This window comes from Larus michahellis, chromosome 7 (assembly GCF_964199755.1).
Source record: "Larus michahellis chromosome 7, bLarMic1.1, whole genome shotgun sequence".
In the NCBI taxonomy this organism is placed as follows: Eukaryota; Metazoa; Chordata; class Aves; order Charadriiformes; family Laridae; genus Larus; species Larus michahellis.
Window position 1 is genome coordinate 3,173,514 of NC_133902.1, and position 22,169 is coordinate 3,195,682.

General features: G+C 41.8%; 2 protein-coding genes across 3 annotated transcripts; both read left to right on the forward strand.

The window, feature by feature from the left end:
* Positions 1 to 198: 198 nt before the first annotated feature.
* MRPS17 (mitochondrial ribosomal protein S17) lies at positions 199 to 3,863 on the forward strand. 2 transcript variants are annotated; one of them, XM_074595837.1, is made up of 3 exons: positions 199 to 264; positions 1,682 to 1,828; positions 3,124 to 3,863. In XM_074595837.1, exons 2-3 carry the CDS (start codon positions 1,706 to 1,708, stop codon positions 3,412 to 3,414), a joined length of 414 nt encoding a protein of 137 aa, XP_074451938.1. In that variant the 5' UTR covers positions 199 to 264; positions 1,682 to 1,705; the 3' UTR covers positions 3,415 to 3,863. The 2 variants fall into 2 exon arrangements, with proteins under 2 accessions (XP_074451938.1, XP_074451939.1); XM_074595838.1 differs by having other exon boundaries at positions 262 to 340.
* Positions 3,864 to 5,964: 2,101 nt separating this feature from the next.
* Positions 5,965 to 21,135, forward strand: NIPSNAP2 (nipsnap homolog 2). Its single transcript, XM_074595832.1, has 10 exons — positions 5,965 to 6,172; positions 10,493 to 10,632; positions 10,711 to 10,756; positions 13,641 to 13,735; positions 15,696 to 15,766; positions 16,179 to 16,319; positions 16,731 to 16,762; positions 18,029 to 18,123; positions 19,004 to 19,087; positions 19,924 to 21,135. The coding sequence occupies exons 1-10, from the start codon at positions 6,087 to 6,089 to the stop codon at positions 19,986 to 19,988; spliced, it is 855 nt and encodes a 284-aa protein (XP_074451933.1). The 5' UTR covers positions 5,965 to 6,086; the 3' UTR covers positions 19,989 to 21,135.
* The last annotated feature ends 1,034 nt before the right edge of the window (positions 21,136 to 22,169 follow it).

Genomic DNA, 22,169 nt, shown 5'->3' on the forward strand with positions numbered 1-22,169 from the left:
AACCTCAATTCTATCAGCTTTACTCTCTTACTACGTGCTCAGGCACCCTCAACACACAGCCTCCAGCACTAACACCCTCGCCCCCCCCCCACGCTCTCCTGAAGGAGTAGTGGGCGCCGCCTGCGTCTTTAAATCCTCTCAGGAGGCCCCGCCCCTCCCCGCCGCTGGCCCCGCCCCCGCCGCGCTGCTCTTCCGGCTCCGGCCCCGCCCCTTCCGGCTCGGTGTCTTTAAGGCCCCTGAGGCGCGGCAGCGGGAGCCTGGGCGGTGAGAGGGCCTGGGGGGCGGCTGCGGTGGGGCCTGGCCGGTGGGGCGCGGGTATGGGGCGCTCCCTGGGCTGGAGGTACTCTCTGGAAGGTGGCTGAGGTGCTAAGTGAAGGCCTGACGCCTGCGAGGCAGGGCCTTCCCCCTTAGCCCTGCTGGCAGGGAAGCCGCTGAGGCTGGGCCTGGCGTGGAGGGCTGTGGAGAGCTGGGGGTGGGCGGGCGGAAGGCTCACGGTGTGTTTGAACTTCCTATTTTATCGTTTTCTTCGCTGTGAGAGATGCCCAGCCCAGCTGTACGCCTCCTGTCTTGCTGGTAGCTGCCTTGTGCTTTATGGGTGTTGCTTATTTTGTACACGTTTGCCTCTCCCCGGCCTGGTCACTGTGTGGTTGGTTGGTGGTGGTTAGCTTTGTTTTACAGGAGGGTCCCTCACACTGACTCCATTCCCCAGCCCTGTGTGTCACACAATTGAATCAAGGATGGTAAAATCAACCTTAAGTATTGCTGCTTGAAGCAGTTAATCCTATGGATGTGTCTCTGTATCCCTAAACTTTTATTTTGATGTGTTGCAACATCAAAGAGAGTGTCATTTAGTCTTACAAAATGGATAGATGGAGAATTCAAGAGGTGTCAGTTGTCCTTAACAGCACGTAGCTGGGTGGTAGAGAAGAACGTCATTAGTCTTCATCAGTTTTAATATTGGTTTAAGTCTTCTAATATTTAGCTATCTATTTTGTCCATGACTTGCAAGACTGGTGTAGAAAGCTCTCCCTAATTAAACAAAACAAATAAGGTAATGGAGTATAATTACCTACAGGAAAGAACTAACTCAAAAGTGATTACACTTACTGTGGGTCAGACAACTCTTTGATATGTCATTTATGCTTTGAGAAACTTACTGCCTTTCTTAGGTTTCATCAGCTCAGCTAATGAGATTTAGAGAAGCAAATGCCTTTCTGAACAAAAGTTATAGGCTACTTGCTGTTTGGGTTAAATGTGGTCATATGCAGACCTGAAAAACAGGTCTCCAGCAAAAAAAGGTGCTGGAGCAGGAGTTAAAAATGTTAATAATGTCCACAGCAACACATTTCCATATTGTGTATGTGACAATTTGTATGATTCAAAGGAATTTTGTGGACTTTGTGGGTTAAGGTCTCATCCTCGTGCAATTATGTCTGTTTTTACTGCCATCCTGAAGTAACTTTCCCTGGGAATGGGGACATGTTCCCATCCTTTCTTACACTGTAAAACAAGGCTGAGGTAGTGCAATATATTGGGTTTTAAACTGCTTGTATCTACCATGTTTTTCCAACAAAAGGACCCAATTGAGCTGTTAGTCTGAAATGGAAATCATAACTTTGGTATTGATCAGAAACTGGTTGAATTTTTTGTTAAAATAACATGTCTGCTTGCTTGTTGCCAGGCGCTGGATGACCACAACTAAACAATGTCTGTACCACGTGGAGCTGTCCATGCAAAGTGGATAGTAGGGAAAGTCATAGGAACCAAAATGCAGAAGACTGCCAAAGTGAGAGTGACAAGGCTTGTGCTAGATCCTTATTTACTAAAGGTAAAAGCTTGTTATCGTCTTGTCTTGCATGGTAACTTTTGTACTGTGAGGAAGCATGCTTTATTGATTTGACTCTTAGTTTTTGATAGCTCTTTATAGTGCAGACTCCTTAAGGAACTTGCATAAGGTTTGTCTGTGGGGTTGACTGCAAAGGATGAAAAGCAGTCTGTGGCAAGGAGACTTCCTTACAAATTATCTGTTAAATGTATTTCTTTGAAGTGCTTTATTAATACATTTCATTTGATCTCAGCTGAGAAAGTAAATTTTTTGTTTCACACTTACATTTAACTTTTCATATTGATATGGAATATGCTTTGTTTTAGAAACTTGACATTATTTACTTTTACAATAAATTTTGTAGCAATTTTTCTGCATGCATAATTGTAAGCATACTTAGTATTTGAATCTGTACTGTGATGTGCTATATGAGCTTCGTATTTATCACTTCTTGTTAATGATTTCAAATGGGGAGGTTAAAAATAATATTTTGGCAGTTTTTAGATAGGGAAATGTGCCTTTGGTGACCAGAAGCTTAAGGATATAGTCAGGATTAGATAATGGGTCGTAATCCCAGTCCACTGCTTCACCCAGTAGAAGAACCTGTTAATTTCTTTCTTAAGACTCTGAATTCTGCTGTTCCAATAACAATAAATATTGAATTTTTATATGAAAGAAAAGGAATTGAACAAGAAAGCCCTCAAATGACAAACTTCAAAATACTGATTTCAGTCAAGGCTGATGAACTTTAGATGTATTAGATGAATAAGAATTCATATGAGTTCTTGAAGTGTGGACTGCACAGGAAGATCATTCAGCTTGGAAGAGCCAAGTCAGCTGTCTTGCTGAGGCAGTGTTGATGTGAAGCATCCTAAGGAGAGGAAAGGCTTACACGGCAGAACTAGAGAGGAGAGAAGCCAGTGGAAAGTGGTGATGCTAGGAAAGGGAATCTAGGTTAAGCGAAGAGCTTGGTATTTTTACCCGTATCCACATGTTCACCATGAACAGCTTTTTGTACTTGGCTTTTTCTGCCCCATCTCCTTTTCTACAGGCTCGGTTGACGACAGCATCCTGAGCAGAGAGATTGTCGGGGGAGTGTGGTGCTGTGCTTTCTTTGGAACAACAGTAGAGTGCACAGTTGCATTTCTTTTCATGATCCAAAATGAATCTCATTTAAAAAAATACTTAAGACTTTACTTCTCTGTAGTGAAATTTAGGGTTGTTTTATATTAACTATATATTTGCCAATTGCTTAATTTTGAAATCTAATTCCAAGGTTTCCTTTTTTCCTTCAACAGTTCTTTAACAAACGAAAAACCTATTTTGCCCACGATCCATTGCAGCAGTGTGTTGTTGGAGATATTGTTCTTCTGAAAGCTTTGCCTGAGAGAAGGAGCAAACATGTGAAACACGAACTGGCTGAAATTGTATTCAAGGTTGGAAATGTCATAGATCCAATAACAGGAAAGCCCTGTGCGGGAACCAGATTCCTTGAAAATCTGTCAGATTCAGAAAATCTGACAGAGGCAGATACTACATATCTAAGTGAAAAACTTCAGGAACTTAAAGTTTGTTCAACAGACAAATAGTGTGGAAAATATTTAAACAGAGGGCTTTTCAGCTTGTCTCTGTCAGGGATGTTTGGAGCCCTGCTGTTATATGTTAAATGTTTCAGTGAAATCTGCAGTCAAAATAAATAGTAAACATAGTTGTTTATAAGAACAGATGTTACAGATCAATAGGCGCCTCAAATCTTTAAATGAAAATACAGAGAAAATGTGAGTTTAGTGTTAACGCTTCCTTTTGTTGCATGTAGTTTTGGCCCAAGCTTTCACAGTTTCAAAAGCCACCTGCTCTCTTGGAGTGACTCTTGTATATTGAGAAAGACAAGAATATAACTGTGTAATGTTTAAGTTTGGTAGGAGGGTCATTATGTTTTTTGATTGTTCTGTATTTCAGACAGACTGTTGTGGTTTGTAGGATTACTTAAGATAATGCTATTAAACCTTTTGAAAGGAAGTGTAGAATTTTAAAACCAGCTACCGGCATGTGTCCTTATTTCCTCTTACAGTTGCTCACACCACACCGCAGTATCTTCTAGCTTCCAGAATTCCTAACAAAAACACAGCCACTTGTCTTTGTAATGGCAGGGAGGTGAGAATAAAAACTTTGGGTAGCTTAGCATGCTTGCCTTTGTAAACTGTCCAAAGGAAGTATTTAGTTCTGGGAGAGATGGATCTCTTTGAACTGCCAGCAGAAAATAGAAGCTGGTAAGAATACAAAGCCAAAAAAGTAGATGGTTAGATTTAGTGTCATCAGAAAAGCTAATTAAAACAACATGTTTTAAGAGATACAGGTACCAGTTTGCTGCATACTTTAATATGAAACTAGAAGGCCATAGCAGTTAATGATTAAAGATCACTTTATCCTGCTGCAGCTCTGGGGATTTTATGTCCTGTCTTCCAGGACACAAAGCAAAGGAAGAGTGAGCAGCTGGTAGAGCAGCCTTGTGTTGCTGACTTTACTCAGATCTAAAGGGGAATCTGCCTCAAAACCCAGCATTTGTGGGGACAGTATTCCATGTCCCTGTATGGGGGGCTAGGGCTGGGGAGAGTGGTGTGTTAAAGCTATGAGAAATCCTTTTTGAGGTGTCTACCTATGTCATAAGTCTTTAAGACCAGAAGCTAAACAAGGTGTATCAGAACAGAGTTTCTGTGACCTAAAGTATCTTACTTTAAGAAACTGAGCCAGCTTACACTAGTGAGCTATCAGTTGTGTTCTCTTCCATTGTCAGAGTGATGTAAATAATCTGCCCTTTAACTTCCTTCAGCTGCCTGCAAACTGCTGACAAAGTCCAGTTGAACTCAGCAAGCTATTTGGGCTGGGAAGAATGAGAAACTTAAACTTCCTTTGGTGCTTCAAACAAAAAAAAAACACAGCTCTTTGAATGCTAGTCCTCAGGTATGGTCCTGTGTCAGATCGATAAGCTGAGACATGAAGATCCCTTGATTCAAATGTCTCTGTATATCAATAATGCGAATGGGATCTCCAACTTTGAGGAGGTGTCTTAAACATGTGGTGGTGGGTTATTCTTGTTGATATGTTTGTTGAAGTTGTTTGGGTTTATGCAAATGACTTAGTAACTCCAGCTGGCTGATTAAGGCTCTGACTGCTGCTGGAGCGAATGTAAAATGTGAAACTTTATCCCCAGCAGAGATTGAGAGAAATCAGACCCAGGCTGGAAGGTGGCCCTGGGCTGTAGGAAACACACCTAAGTTGTATCCAGTAAAGGAACTTCACCCTTGGTACTTGGGATGTGAGTGTTCTAATAACTGTGCATATAATGGTTATAAGAAATAGAAAAAGGTTCCTGTTTGGTTAATGAGTTGCATCTACATCAAATTGGGGAAGTAAATCATCTTTCCTGGTATCTCCTGTGATTTTTCTTGAGTAGCTGTGAAAACGTCCTCCACCCCCCCAAGACTGAATGATCACAGGTGGTTGTGAGTTTTTCAGGGCACAGGTAGGCTCTGGGAGTGCTGCTTGAGAACTCGATGTGCTGTCAGATCAAAATGTGATTAAAGGTATGTCCTCTGAAGTGTAGCTTGTTCTTTAAAGAATGATGGCAGCTGCAGGTTAAACTGGTTTTTAAAGAGGCGCCACCAGCATTGTACTTTAAAGATGCTAAAGCCTGTTGTGTGTGCTAGCCTCTGAGCGCTGATACAAAAATCATAAAACGGCAATAGAAACCCCATAGCGAAATGATTTAAACTTTTTACGTGCTATGTAGAAAGACCAGGTTTGCTCATTAACTTCTTTTCTGTGTGGATTGGCTAGTTGCTTTTAGAACTGTCCTTTAACCATTAGCCTAATTATGAGTTTATTCTTAATTTATTTAAGGATTTGATGGTAGCGGGCACGGCCAATTGAGCCACATTAAACACTCCTGCGGCTGGAACGGCGTGAAGAAAACACTTCAGCTCCGTGTGGGTGAAAAATGAACGAGGAACAAAGTTTTTGCGCGTGATTCAGTAAACGCTTGGGCTGGCTCTTAAGCGGGTTTTTCAGGCGAGACCCCAAAACGGGGCTGTTTCACCCCGAAACCTGAGCGGGTGGAGGGCCGGGGCTCTCTGCGCATGCGCCGTTGTGGCTGCGCCCCCCCCCCCCCCCCCCCCCCCCGCGCGCCCCTCGCGTCCGGCGGCGGCGCTGCAGCGCCCCCCGCCTTCCCCCGGCCCTGGAGGGAGGCGGCGGCCGGAGCAAGATGGCGGCGCGAGTGCTGCTGCGGCGGAGCCTGGCGGGAGCCAGCGCCCTGCCGCGCCTCCCGCCCGGCGGCGGCCTGGCCCTCAGGTGAGCCCTGAGGGGGGTTGAGGCGGGCGGGAGAGGGCCGCCGAGGGAAGCTGGAGACGGAGCCGACGCCCCCCCGCGCCTCCCCTCGCCCAGCCGCGTAGGCTCCCTCCCCCCTCGCCCCCCCGACCCTCCCTTCCCCTTTCCTGACTGGAAATGGCGCCCCGCTCGCCAGGGCAGCTGACGGGCCGGGCCCGCGGCCCTCCCGTGGGGCGGGCAGTGCGACCCGCTCGGGGTGTCCTTCAAGGTCATGGGCCTCAAGGCCAGCCCCTTCCCCTCCCTCCCCCGAGTCCGCCCCGGGGTGGGGATGATGGCCGCACCGCTGGGCCGCCGCGCCGCAGCCCGGCCCCGCCGGGGACGGGGTGCCTGCCGCCCCCGTCCCCTTTCCCCTGCCGGCAACAAGGTGTACGGGCAGCCCGCGGCCACGTCTGGCCGAGTGTCGGGCTGCACAGCCACCCTGCACACGTGTATTCCTGCTGTTGGGATATATGGATGCCCTGCTCCCAAGTGTCCCTCCAGGACCAGGGTGTGCAGCTGCTCCGCATCCCGACTCCGACAGGCAGCAGGGGTGTTGGGGTGCACGGCTGTACACGCACAACAACACGCCTTGGTGTCAGGACACACAACCGCTCCACACACACCATGCCGGGTTGCGCCTCTACCCAGCACCCGTGTGTCCCCCGCTGTCGGGGTGCGTGGCCGCGCACACCAGCATCTGCCTGCCTTCACGATGCACACATGGACCCCAGCAGGCGTGTGCACCCCTTGGGTGTCAGGGCATGGGTATTCCTGCTTCCCTTAGGAGCTGGGATGTGTGTGCACGTGTGTACAGCCCCCCGGTGTCAGGGCACACGCACAGACACATCCATCAAGTTTTGGGGTGCAGACATTCACACACCCACATGCCTCATGTGTGAAGGGTCCAACACACGCACACACCTCCGGGGTGGCGAGGGTGCGCACACAAACACAGCTCTCTGGGCACAGATGTGCACGCGTGTGTCTGGGCCGTAGGAAGCAGACACGCGTGCTCCCTGGGTTTTGGAGACACAGAAGTGGCCAAACTGGGATGGGTCTACACGCATTTTTTCTACCCTTTCTTTGAAGCAGGGAAAGCTGCTGTTTCAAGCCTCAGAATGGGCAGCAGCCCCCGCGCAAGACTTAAAGGCATCACTGCAAGCAGCGGTTTAAAAAAGGAAAGGGGAGAGTTGTGGAGAGTATACGTTGTGAGATTTTATGTGCATGTTTTGGGGATTTTATTTTTTTTAGTTTCAAATAAACTTCGTTTAGACCACAGATCAAAACCTGTCAGTTATGGGCAAGTTGTTATTTTTTCTCTTCCAGGCAGACATGGGTTACTACAAAATCTAAATATTTGACCTGATATCTCCCACCCAGTTTATATTTTGTGCTAAAGCAGAAGCTAAGTGGAATAGAAGTTTTTTCACCATCACTTTTAATCTGAGCGAGCTATTCGGTGTTATCCTTTTGTGTTCACAGCCCAATCTTCGTATCAAGAAAGCTCAGCCCATAGGCAACATTTGTAGGATACCAACTTGCTAGCAAAGTCATGCAGTGCCTTAAAAGCTTGCATGAACTCTCTCTTTAATAAGTATCGTTCCCAGAAAATAAAAAAATTGTGAAGCGTGATGGTAATTCCGTATACATTCACTCTGTGTGTAAATTCACATTTTCATTCGTGGTGTTTGGGGTTTGGAACGATTTCGATCCAATATCTCTTTTACTTGGAACAGGTGTTACAATATTGAGAATTATAATATTAAGAAGTTAGTTAAAAGTAGATCTTTTGCATGGTGGATTGGTTTTGAACCAGTTTGTGGTTGATGCTCACAAGTGGCAGTCCAAAGACATGAATTTTGTCCCTACTCTTCCAAAGCTAATTTTGGGTACATAATGCCCACACGAGCGAACTAGTAATCAGTTCAGGGCTTCCTGATTTGTGGGCGTCTAGAATGACACCAGTAGCGTAGGACTTCTGTAAGGATGTGGATTAAAAAGAAGGCCCTGGCATTTCAGGCTGGGTGTACTGAATATCCGCTTTAATAAACTTCAGCTGTTACCGTTCTTCGTTATAAGTGGATGTTTAGATGGATAGTCGTGATTTGTTAGTCGTTGTTCATGAGGAACTTTACCCTTGCTGGGTAAAAGATTTTACATAAATGTGAACTATCACTCATTTCGTTGTATTGAAAATTAAATATACCTCCAGTTTTAGGTGCAGTTTAACATTCAAGTCACGAGACTCTCCTAATAGCAAAGGAATTTGCTTTTCAGTATTAGCCCCATAACTCCAGCTTATTCTTGCTGCTGATAAAGCTGGTTCACAAAAAAAGGATCATGATTATTTGTCTCTTGCCTCTTCAAAGTTTGCTGCAAACAATAATCCTCATAGAAGAGCCGCCTAAATATTAGTTTGCTAACTCTGTTTAATAAAGGCGAGGAACTGGTGATGGTTTACAGATCTGAGTTGCAAAAATGAGCACTGCAGGACTAGAATTGAGTTCTGTCTCCTAAAGCCCTGCTTGCTGCCTAGTGAGCATTAGTGCTTACTTTAAGGGAGCTTTTTAAAACAACTTGGATTTATTAGGTGGGATTTACCCCCTGTCATCTGGGACAGCTTGTGTTCCTGGGGCACCTGTGCCAACGCTGATGTAGGTGTGTCACCTGTGCCTCGCCTCCCCCAGCTGAGATCAGAGGTAGGTCGGCTCCAGGCAGCTGCCTTCACTCCATTCTGGCAAGAGCCTTATCATGGAATGCCCTTTTAAATACTTAGACTCAGGACTAGCTGCTCGGCTTTCAGCACAGTAGCGTGTTTGTGTGTTTGCCTAGGGCCAAAGAAGGCACCGTTTGCAATAAATACACCAATAAGGTATTTACCAATTGCTTCTTAATATTGAAGGTCATCTCAGCTGCAGTTGTTCTTCTGGTTGTTATTGTTTCTCTGCTATGAAATACTTTTCCTTTCCTCCATCCTGCTTCCACGGGGTGAACCAGTTCGTTGTGTTATTTTCAGACATTGGGACTCAAAGGTTAATTGTTGAAAAACACAGCTAGAGTGAACTACTTTGGTGTGATACAGACAGGCGTGTTTATGAAGATATTTTTCCCAAAGGAAGCTGAGATTTTCTTTCCCTATTTTTTTTTTTCCTTGGATGATTGTCACAAACTATTGATATCTGGAAGACAGCTTTATAGCTGAAGATTGATAGCTGTCTTCGGGATCTCCTAGTCAGTAGTTAAGGGTGAGAAGTTGACTTCTGAGGCAGGAAAAGGTTTCAGTTTCCAGCTGCAGTGACATATTTTTAGTCTATCAGAGAAATACTGTAGTTTTTTAGCAGAAACCCCATAACAAACAGAGGCAAATTGAAGGAAGTGCTTCTTACGAGAAAGAAGAAAAAACATTTGAGCTTGGGGTCCCTTGCTATACATTGTAGAGAATCAGTTAAATGCATCAACTTTCTTGTTCTGCACAATTTTTGGTGATAGAGAGTGTCTTCTGTCAGCTGGAAAAGAGAACAGTAATTCCTTAACACATCATTTTTAAAAAGCACAGTTATCATATCAGTTGTAATGCTTTGTGCATTCTGTGGTGTAAAGGGAAGCGGTATTATTTTGGAAGTGTGCTTGCAGAAACCGCATAATGATTAGATAAAAAAAGACAGCGAAATCCTTCTGTTTCAAAGAAAGGGAAATGGTGAATGTTGTACAAAAAATGTGGATCTGCACCCCTACGTAGTACGGTTGCCAGAATTTGGAATTTAAATATTTGTTTCCTGCCACTCATAATTTTTCCCAAATTAGACTTCCATTATATTTTTTCTCTTGAACGATGCACTATTGAACTTTTCCTTTTTCAGAGCTATAGTTAAGCAACATATGGCAGTTACTTTCCTATTTACCCTGTACAACTTTTTCCTTATGCACGCTGTCTTTTTGCTCTTTTTCACTCTTGTCTGTGTACATCAGGGCAGACCCAGCCTTCTTGAGCAAAGACGCTTGATTAAAAAGAAGATAAATAGGCAGCAAAAGCAGCCATCCACCTATTCCCTGCCGTGTGCACAAAGAATAAAAGTGGATAGCGTACGGTTAACTCTTCAGCTCTGAGAGCGTAAATCTCAGTGGGGAAAGAACTGCCTTTACCTTGCTAGGAAGTGGCTCAATGAAAAGTTTTGGTAACAGACGTATATATAACTGTGTGTTATGATACTGTTTGCATTAAACGTGATTGTGCCTATCCTCCCCGCGTTGGGGGCGTTTTCAAGACATGCTCAATGACAGGATAATGTACTTGTTGATGTGTAGGGGGCTGGCGTCTTCAGCTAGCAGACCTCGCGAAGACAGTTGGTTAAAATCGCTATTTGTTCGCAAAGTCGATCCAAGGAAAGATGCTCACTCCAACCTTCTAGCCAAAAGAGAGACCAGCAGTCTGTATAAACTACAGAGTGAGTGATATTTTTATATTTAACATCACTATTTCTTTATTCTGTTCCTGCATTTCTCACGTAATATTGTTGTTTCAGTTCACAATGTAAAGCCAGAATGTCTAGACGCCTACAACAAGCTTTGGTAAGTGTGCGTATTATGTTTTCACATTTTAGACGTGTTGATTTGATCACAAGCTGTTCTGAAAATTGGCAAATATGATTATTCAGAGGGGAGGTGGAAAAATTCGGCTTTTACTTGCAGCGTATGGTGTTAAATAGTTTATATTATTCTTGGAGGGAGATGGCAAAAGATACTTTACTCGCTTCACCCCCTGCCTTCCCTCTTGGAGGTGTCGTTTTCCCAAGCTGCAGTTTAGGATGATGCCTTTTGTGAAAATACTGTTGACATTTGTTGGAACAGCTCCCCCCCTTCCCTTAGTTGTCTTACGCTTGCTGGTGCATGCGGGTAGCTGCTGGTATGCTAGCGTGTCCCACTCCGGCTGCCGTGTAGGAATGTGGTCAGGGTGGTTATTGTCTGCATACAGGAAGGGAAGGGAGAGATCACCGGTAAGTAAAACTACATGCCAGTATTAAATTGAAGTATAAATTTGAGGAGACTTTAAAAACCCGGGGGTTGACTTTCTTTTAGCTCGTCTATATCCTTCTACAAAAGTAACGTTCCTGAGATCTACTCTTAAAGAGCTATGCAAATCCTTGGATAGGATCTTCGCATTGGGGTGATATCCCCCAAAGGGAGAAGTACTGTTACGGGTTTTCCAAAAAGTTACAACTTCATAAAATGTATGAATTGGTAACATTTTGAACTTACTACTTTAAGGACGAAATTGCAGAAATGTTAGTCCTGTTCTGCCTACATAATCACTGCTCTGGAGCCAGAACAGCTGCCTTCTCAGGAACTGGATGTTTAAATTTGGAAATGCAGCGAGCCTCACACATTTGGAAACAGCAGTGCTTTCTCTTGACAGTGATCACCTTGTCAGTTAAATAAAACACTTTTAGCATAACGATACCCTGTTGCAACCAATTTTTTCAGTATGGTGTGTTGGTGAGAACACCCGCTGGGCCGGAGGGTGGGGAAGGAGCTCAGAACTCCCAGTTTATGTCCTTGACTCTGTTACTGGTTGGCTGTACAGCCACGAGGAGGTCGTCTAACATCTCTGTGCCTTCATGTGTTCAGCTTTAAAATGGGGCTGGATAATCCAGAACTGTTTTCCTTGCTATACAAACATAGAAATCCACTAGAATAACATTCAATCATAAGGTATTTTTAGCTTTTTTGTTTAAAAAAAAAAAATAAATACACAGAGAAGCACAATTAGCAATCATCCAGCTTTCTGTTTAAAAGCTTAGTATAAACATGTCCAATTATACAGAACAGGGAACCGCTTCTCCATGATACCTCATGAGCTACCTAAATGTTGAGTGATAGCAGAGGCTTTTATTTTCAAGAAAAGAGACAACAGCAAAGAAAGAAACTGCTCACAGCAATCAGATGAAGTATGTGTAGCTAGATTTATTCTTTCCAAACCAAAGCAAATTTAAGTATTCTGGGGAAGGAGAAAACTTAAGAATGGAGTAATAAAAAAACCTGAGTCTCCCTGAGCTTCCCTCCTTCCTCTCCCTAAATTGAAGATGAACAGGTTAATCCCTTATTCTGTATCAAATCAGGATAAGGATTAGTCATCACGTATTAATAAAGAAATAATGTAATGAAGGCAATTGTGAGAGTACTTCACGAATCACTGTGGTTAAGGACCCCTTCTGAAGAATTAGGAACAGTTATTTTTAAAAAGGAAAAAGATGGTGTTCATAAGATTTTCTGTGGGTGTTTCTTTTGTTTTGTTCTTTTTTATAATTTGCAACAAGATATATTTCAGGGTTATTGTAATAATTTAGCATTCCTGTTTAAAGCTACCATTCTAGGATCTCATTATACTTTGCAAAAATGAACTGATAGTGAAACATCCTTGAAAACACCCTTGGAGAGTCAGTCTGTCGTATTATTTACGCTATGTAGTGAGAAGTCTTGAGGTGCGCATTGGTAATGAGATTTGCTCAGGGTTGTCTAGAAAGTCAGTGGCAGAATCAAGAGGAAAACTCCTATCTCATGACTCTCAGCCCAAGACCAGCCTGCTTCCTATTATTTGATACTGTGCAGAGACTCATTGCCCAGGGGCCAAACTGGGTAAGAGGGGTAGTTATTCAGGGAAAAATACTAAAAGGCAAAGTTCAACCAGAATAATTGACTTACTCATCAAAGGACGGTGCAGTGAAACCTGTCTTAACCGAGTCTGCAACTGGTAAAACTTAACATCCTAATGCTAATGTAGGCCGCTTTTAAAGTTTGAAAAAATGTTAGAAATACTGGAAATAGTCAAACAGAAGTTTTGTGTTGGGGGTGTTTTTAAGGCGGTTTCACTGTACGCTTTAATGGGTAAGTTGCCTCAAACTAAGACTGCTTTCTGAAATCGTAGAAGGCAATTTGGCTTCATGCTATGAAGTCCAGTCATCGTTTGATCTATCAAAATACTTGGTTTTATTCATTCATCTCAACAGAATTAGTAGCACTGTAACTGGTACAGAAGACTGTCCTTTCCTATTTTTGTGTGTTTTACCTCCCTTGGTAAAGAAAAACTTTTCCTAAAGCGAATCACCCATGTAGTTAGGCTGCGTTTTCTGTAAGTGAAACATCCTGATATTTATTTTCCTAATGTGTTGGGTAGCCTCGTAGGTGATAGACCTAATTTATTGCATTGAAAGAATTCTGCCGTGCTGTTTGTTTGTCATACGGTCTAAGAAATGGTAACGCTTACCTTAATTTTTCATAGTGTTGTAGCTGTCTTTCCCCTGTGTAGCAGATTTTTGTATTTCAGCTTTCCCTTCTGAAAAGTAGAGCTTGTGAATTTTCATACCATAATGATAAACGCGTGGTGATTTGTTATACATATCAACTGTAGCCTCCCTGAAGGAAATGCAACACAGTGTCTGTATTCCTTGTTTTCAAGTCAAGAGGTGCTGCCAAAGATTCATGAAGAAAAACACTACCCATGTGCACTGGTGGGGACTTGGAACACGTGGTACGGAGAGCAAGATCAGGCTGGTAGGAGATAGAAGTACAACAGAACGTAAAACCGTACAAGTGAAACGTGTGCTTGGCAGGTTTCTTCTCTTTAAATCATCTCTGTTGACAGTAAACCTTTAGCAATGTATACAGCGAGGGTGTGTGTGCATCTGTTATCAATAGTCATATTAACATTTACAGTGCTTGCTTTTTGTCTTGTTGAGTTTGACAGTAAAGCATTAATTCCTAAAATTCGTCCTATTGTTAATACACTTTCACGTTTTCCAGGTGGTAGATTAACAGTTTGGGGAAATGCATGTCAAATGTGATCCTGTACTATTTTGCGGGCACAGATCGTGTTCCTGAATATCTGGGGCAAAGGCTTACAAAGACAGAGTTTATCTTGCATTGGCCGGAATAAAAGCTTTACTCAGACTTTCATACTGTAATTGCTGTATGATAATGAAATGCAAATCATTCACGCCATCTGAAAAAATGATTGCATTGTAAACTCAACAATAAGCTAGACCTTTACTGGAGGAAAGTAAAACCGTCTCTGTGCATGTTAATATAAGGATACTGCCCAACTGTGCCGATTGAAAATATACTGGAACTAGAAATTACGGAAGAGTTGCTACAGAGGTAACTACAAAAAGTCTAGTGTAGAGAGAAAACCTGAACAATTTCCTGGGCTCTGGGAAATTGGAGAAATGGGAAGCCACAAATAGAGAGTGGTGTACTGGTATTTGTTACGTAGTTTGTTATGTAGCTCCATTGTTAGAGCTCTGCTGGTATCAATGTCACGGCTTCGTTATTGAAATATATACTCCTGTACACATCAGTTTTTCCTGCATTCACAGCACATTGCAATATTGACACTGAACAAATGCAAAGAAATAACAGTAGATAAACAGTGTCTGAGAAATAGTTCTAAAAGTTGAAGGGAAATGGGGGAATGAAGACAATTGAAATGAGAATACCGTAGCCAAGTCCCATTCGTTGCTTTTGTGACGTATTAACACAGACTCCGTCTGTAATTGCATCCGTAGCCTGCCTTGAAAATGTTGCTGCAACAGTTCTAGCAGTGTAATAAAGCAGATTACGGGGCTTTGACTTGCTCAGTCCTTGTGCCCAGGCTGTGCTGGTATTAGGTGGATATATCAAATTTGCCCTGGGGCTCAGACAGCAGAAGCAGGCGAACTGGATGAATGGGCTATCCTAGAGAAGTGCCCTACCTTGGTCTCCAGTTCGCTCTCCTGGAAAAGGCATAGGACTGGTATAGAGGAGAGAAAATGGCTTTTGTCATTCTTTGAGGTGAAATATTGTTGCCTTGCTACATTAAGTGCTTGTAAATAAATCTTGTTATGATTTATTAAAGGACTTTATTATGATTTATGAAAGAGACTGCTTTGAAAGAACTCAAATGTAGATACCTGTTCTGAAATTGTTTTTACAGTTAAAATCCTAGCAAATGTAACAATTCTAGCATGTTCAGATATCTTCCGCTTTTTTTAATGTAATGTTTACCTCAGAAATAGCATTTGCATCATTTTCATGCCCTACAGAAAGCGTGTTGCTCTTTGTGCTTAATTTACTGAACTAAAAAGTCTACCCCTCTGTTGCTCTTAAATTGGTATAAAACACATTTTTGGAATTAAGTCGTCCTCTCAAATTGAGTCTCAATTTCAACTACAGCCATATAAAGTCATCACATCTTACTAGCATGGCAACAAACAGTCCTTTCAGAGATTTCTCTGTTACCTTCAGAGTAGAGTGCAAAGTTCTCCGAGAACCCTTTTCAAAAAGCAGATCATTCCATTATTCGTAGAATGTTCAAACGTTCAACGCTTTCTTTATGAAAATCTATTTTTAAACCTGTTACCTGATTTCTATTTTTGTATAATTCTGTAGTATGAAGAGCATTTTATACTGTGATATTCCGTAAGATTTAGCACTGGTCTGTGACATCCCTGAAAAAGCTTCCTTTTTTCTGTTTCAGTTCATTTGTGGAGATATGAGGGAGGTTATCCAGCTCTCAATGAGGTCATGAGTAAACTCCGTCAAAATAAGGTAAAATGAATGGATTTTGTTAGAATTGGGTGTTTTACTCAGAAGAGAACAAAGAATAGTCTGAGCAAAAACCTGCACGTTTGGATACCTGCTTCTACTTTGGTATCTCATCACTTCCGTTACAAACTTAGAAACCTCTTTGGAAAAGGGTTTACTCAGAAATACTGAATTTTAATACCCGAATCCTTTATTTTACTGAATTTTAATACCCGAATACACTTAGCGCCTTGTAAACGTGCCATTTGGAAATTTCAAATGTGCCAGGGTGATTTCAGATGCCTTTACAATTTAAAGGCTTTCAATGTCCCAGAGCCCCAGGCCAGCATTAAAACAATATATCTAAGCCACCGTATTGTATGCTGCTTTTGGTTGTTGAAACGTAATACACAATTTGATCACGTTGTTTTTTTAGGAATTCACAGAGTTTCGCAAAGAAAGAGGTAACATGCTTCTCTCGCGCAAGAACCAGTTATTGTTGGAGTTTAGTTTCTGGAATGAACCTGTTCCCAGGGAGGGGCCTAATATTTATGAACTGAGATCCTATCAACTTAGAGTAAGCTGAATTTTTTCTTTTCCTTTTTTAAGCTCTACGCTGTCTTAAAATGTCGAAAGCATGTTTATACAATGTAGATGGAAAACAGACCTCATCTTAAAAATCTGGTTCTTATCGAAGCTGATGCCTGAGTCATCGTTGCTCTCAAAGTGGGGGGTCCGAAATGAAGGCAGGCTCCGACAAGATACTAATATCTGCAGGGCTGAAAACCCTGGAAACTTCAGGCAAATGATTTAAGAAGCAATACAGTTAGTAAACAGAGTAATTATGGGCTATTATAATATGTTTATCACTTGAAGGAAGTGATTTTGTTAATACATCGTGTTTTCCCTATGTAAACGTTGTGAAAACTGTCCAAATATTCTAACTTTCTTTAAACTACAGTTTTAACACTCTGTTTTGTTTTTGTAGCCTGGAACAATGATTGAGTGGGGAAATTACTGGTAAGTGTTGCTTTAGCACTTGCATTCTTCTCTTTGAGAGGTGCATGTTTAAAAATCATGAAGTGGAGGTGGCAGAATGGTACCAAAGCATTTCAGTCACCCAGTTCGTGGCCTGCTTCTGTACGTACGCAACTTGTAAGATAATTCTTTGACCCTTAATTTATCCTTTGAGGAAAGAAAGGGGAATTCTGTGGGCAAACAACATTGTGGGCTTTGCGGTTTGGCTTTCCTTCACGTAACCCTCTTAGTTTGATGTAAAATAGCAGAAAACGTATATTTTCAGCAGAAAGCGCTGCTCAGTGAAGGGCGGTGGTGAACTCCTTGAGACTATGTTGATCTTTCACAACTTTCACGCCACCACTTAAAGCTGACGGACTTTTAGTTTAAACAGCCTAAGTCTTGGCTCTTTTAATCTTTAAAAGTCAAGTTGCTTCTTGAAAACCTATTTAGCGGTACGCTTGTATTTTAATATATAGATTAAAAGCATTTGAGACAGTCTTCTCTTGAGTACATCCTTCTGATTTCGTCTTACTTAAAACCACTGAAGTCCACGCAGCAATTAACGGTTGACAGTTAAATAATTTGGAGTATTTTCAGTTATTGTGACAGAGGTGAGGGCTTGGATTGCTAGATATCATCAATATAATTTATTTAGTTGCAGTAATTTGAATAAAGTAAATTGAATTTAGAATTTTTATAAAATAGGCATATCTATAGTGGTAGACAGTCTGCTTTAGAAGATGCACCAGATTTATAGTTGAGAGATATTGATGTTATTTACACAAAAAAATCATGGAGTGTTGCATAGGACAACGGCATCGCAAAAGTCCCCGTGGATAAAAAAAAGCTGTGTTGCACTACCACAAAATCTATGGTGAGTGAATGTGGCAAAGATGATACCGCTGAAACTCAAGGATTTCATTTTAGAAGAGCCTGCTATAAAAATGTCCTACCACTTTAACACTGTTCCAGCAATTACTGTTAGAGTGGATCTAATGTTGAAGATAAAGAATGATGAATGCACGGCCTAGTGAAGCTGTAAGCCTCCAATTTTAGCTCATTTTAACAAGATATATAGGTATATTTTAATTAATTAGTGCTTAAAATTAGTGTATTGTGGATATTTTTGTTCCATTTTTAATTACTGAAATGTACTGCAAGTGCTGTTTAACATTTGGGCGTCCTTTGAACTCTGCCCTCCTTTCAGTTATCCCTTATTTCCTACCCAGATCTGCGGGTTTTAATGGCTGCTTTGCTCTTCTGTAGGGCTCGTGCAATTCGTTTCCGACAGGATAATAACGAAGCAGTTGGAGGATTTTTCTCACAAATTGGACAGCTTTACATGGTTCATCACCTCTGGGGTAAACTTGTTTGTATTCTCTGCTTTTTTCTCCCTGAATCAGCCTGTAACAGACTGTTGACTTTGCCCAGGAGACAAGGTTTTTACAAAAGGCAAAGGAATGTCTTAAGAGGCTTTTTTTTTTGTTTTACAGCAACAGTGTTGATTTTCTTAATTTTTGTGTAGGTACCTTTATTTCTCAAACAAGCGAGCAGAAGCGAACATTTCGTGTTCCGTTCTGTTTCCATCAACAGTTCCTCTTGGCCCTTCTTATTAGGGACTACTTGTTTGCTTTCAATAACATAAGCAAGACAAGCCACGTCCTGCCATCTCTCTTCTCCATCCCCCTTCACGCTGAAGCCAGGTTTTTACAGTTTAGTTTCAAGCATCACCTATAGCACACCTACAAAAAGACAAGTCAAGCATTTATTTACCTTACTACGTCGCGGTGTTTTGGCTTTCTCTGTGTGTTAGTCTCCACAAACGCGTAGCTGCTTTTCACATATTAGGATTGTTTCAGCTGGAAGAAACTCGTTGTCTAATATTTATTTTAGAATTATTTTCTATATATAGATTTCTGTATATTTCAGATTTCTATATATGATCTTCATATCTCAACAACTCAGAATATTATATTGCAGCATTAGAAATCTGACACCACTCGCGTAGAACTGTACTCTGTTGCATTATCTGTCTTACCTGTGTCTAAGACATTCTCTCCCTTCCCTGGTTCCTTCTGTTTGCGTTGGTTTGGGAGCGTTTCCTTTTTACGGAGAACTTTTTTCCATCCCAGTGTTTGCAGCCTCCTAATTACACGCTAGAATACTTTTAAGGGAGCTATTCCCATGTAGGAGGAAAAGGAGTTGCTTCTAAGCTTTGCGGGTGTTCTTTTCCCTCACCAGCTTACAAAGATCTCCAAACCAGAGAAGATATAAGGAACGCTGCGTGGAATAAACCTGGCTGGGATGAACTAGTCTATTACACAGGTAACCTATTAACTTCACTGGAATGCTGGAGGTAGACTTTTGTCCGTGCCGTCATTTTTGTTCTTCAGTGCGTTGCACAATGATAAGAAGTTTTGCATCTCTGGGGGGTGTGTGTGTGTCTGTGTGCCAGTTTTTCTACAGTAAGGGAAAGGAGGGACATTTCGCTGAGCTGTAAAGTGAATTTTGCAATTGCTCGTACCCATTTGAAAAAGTTGCCTAATTGCTAAAAAATTGCTACATCAATAGTAAGTTTTTATACAAGCGCCTCTCCTGTATAACAACAGACTTGTGTAAATTCTTAAGTTTGTGTGCAAAAAAAATTGGGAACCCAGTAGTGAAACGTCGCTTTATATATATGATTTATATCATATATATATCATATATATATATGATTCATATTTCATGAAATATGGGAGCCTTGAAAAATGCATTCCTTTGAAAAGGGAATTGAGACTTTGGAAGTAGAAGCCAGGAGATCTTTGAGATCAAAGATGGCTTTCCTAACAAAACTCCCAAAAGTATGCTAAGCACGTCAGATTTGGGTTCCATAGGGTACGTCTCGAAGGAAGTATACCAGAAAAATGTAAGATAGCTTTCATTATGGTGAAACGGAATAGGAATATTTGTCTTCAAAGGAGCAGACAGATTACATTAAAAAAATCACTTGCTCTCAAAACTACTGTGCTTCCGTTAGAGGAATGTTGGTGGTTACTGATGACTTGGCATGCACTGTCTAGGAGAGTAACTTAAAGACAAGAATATCTGTTCAAACGGGGTGTGCAGAACGGCTAATGATCTCTCTTGGTGAAATTAAACCCTGTCTTAATTTTTTTCAGTGCCCCTTATTCAGGAAATGGAGTCCAGAATCATGATACCATTGAAGATTTCTCCTCTTCAGTAAAGTCACTGATTTACTTGTGCCTACATAGATAAAGTGACAAGTATTTGTCTTAAATTAATTTATGGTATACATTGTATATCATAGTCTGAAATATAAAAGTACTGTATTGAGCTTATAAAAGAGACCTCTTTTCTTCAGAATCTAATGACCCTTTGCTCTTAGGATTGTACCAGGAAAAAAAAAAGAAATACAGGACTGTAATTAAAAGATTGGTTAATTGAAAACAAGTACAAAGACATATCTGAGTTCCTCTGTGAGACAGCTCCTCAGGTTAAGTATGGCATACAGTATTTACGTCTTCTGCTACATAGACAATGCCCAGCGTTCAGCAACACAGTGGAGCGTTACGGTCGCTGTGGCCTTTGTGTAACGTTATAATGACTGCAGATTTTAAAAACAAACGTGGGAGTTCTGAAATCCGAAGCTCTGAAGCCCTCGGGCTGCTCTGAAATAACACCTAGCTGTTCTAGCAGGCCTGAAATCGTGAAGCAGCTCTAAATTTACAAATGGGCGGTCGTTAATTGAGGGTAATACTGTTTGTCAGGTGATAGCTTACGGACAGAGAATGGGGCATTCTCTTCTGCAAGGACTCCGAAGCCTGTTGAAACTAGTGGCGCGTTTGTGTAGGTATCTACACCTGAAATCAATTTTGCGGAGTACAACCTACAGTTTCCAAAGCGATTCTGACAAGACGTGACTGCCTGAGCATCCTGCAGAGAATCAAGTTCAGTTCAATAGCATTTCTCTCCACAAATAACTTGGAAGTCTAGGAAAAGGGGTTTAATTTCATAAGCAATCATGACTTCAGACATATGCTTGGTCGGGTGTTTCACTAAGTGTACAGTAGGTACTTATGAATTGGTGTGTGAAACTGGCGCATGTTGAGTCAATAGGATTGGCATAAAGCGGTGTCCCATTATGTCCAGTTCTATTTTGGTTTCACTTTTAGACTAGAATATATCAACACTTTTGGTGTCTGCAATGATGTGAACATCCTGTAAGTGAAAATAATATTCTCTCTTCGAAGTGGCTACAAGATTCAGTGTAACATACAGAATGTACAAATCAGTTACTGAATGTCCAGTTCGTACATTTCAATGAGTTTTCAGGAAGAACATATCAGTCAATAAAATCCTTTTAATTTTCACATTTTACTGGCACCTCATATGTATTGCCCCACCTGTGTTTTCTCTGATCTTGCAGTGTTTATTATGGAAAATCTGAATAATTGCATAGAATATTTCAGCTTGCTTAGCCAATATCACTCCTCTCTGTCAGGGGCAGCATTTCCCAATATTCTGCTTTCCTCCTCCAAAATGAATTTACAATATCTCCATTACATCCCGTTTTGCTAATTGTTCTAGAGGTCCTGAGTGCTATGGTATAAATAGGAAATATTTTTTTCTCTTGATTTTTCTCCACAAATTGTGCGTAGTGTTTCAGGTCTGATTTCTTCTTTTCTTCCCGTGTGAAATACACCGCACTCTCGCCTTCATTTGAATTTCATCTGGAACAAAGTCAATATTTGATCTGATTCTTGTCTGTTTTCATATTTTGCCTCCTGTTGCCAACCGATTATGGGATTTTACTGAGTAAAATTCTGTACTATATTAGCTTAAAGTTCTCAGCTTGCCTTACTCAGTGGGCCAAGCACGTCCTTTCAGCTGTTCTTTCTTGTAAATCAGTGACGAGCCGTTCTGTCACTTCAGGCTGTCATTTTTCCAGACTTTTGGGACTACTCTTAAGCTGCAAAAGGAAAAAAAGGATGACAGGCGCAGCTTGCAGTCCTTGTTATTTCCCCCAGCGTCCTCCCGTATTTCTTGTTCCCAGAGAATTGTGCTGGTAACTTTTACCCCTCATAACCAGCGATCTCAGTCAGAGACAGAAGGCGAGAAACATTTTGGGGGTTACAGGATTTTGTGGGTTCTGAAGCAAGATGTGTTTCTTACCTTCGGACACGCACACCAGGAATTAAGCTCAGTCAGGAATAAAGTTTTGCATGAATAAGAAACGGAAGGAATAACCGGACGTCCTGCGGGGTGACACCGTACGGTACAAGTCTCTTCCGTCTTTATGGGCTACCCAAGATGTGAATCCCCACCGGTGTGTTTGTAATGTGCTATGAACGTGCCTCCTGTCGTTCTGAGCTTCAGACTCGTGCTCTGGCTGGCATTGGAGAGA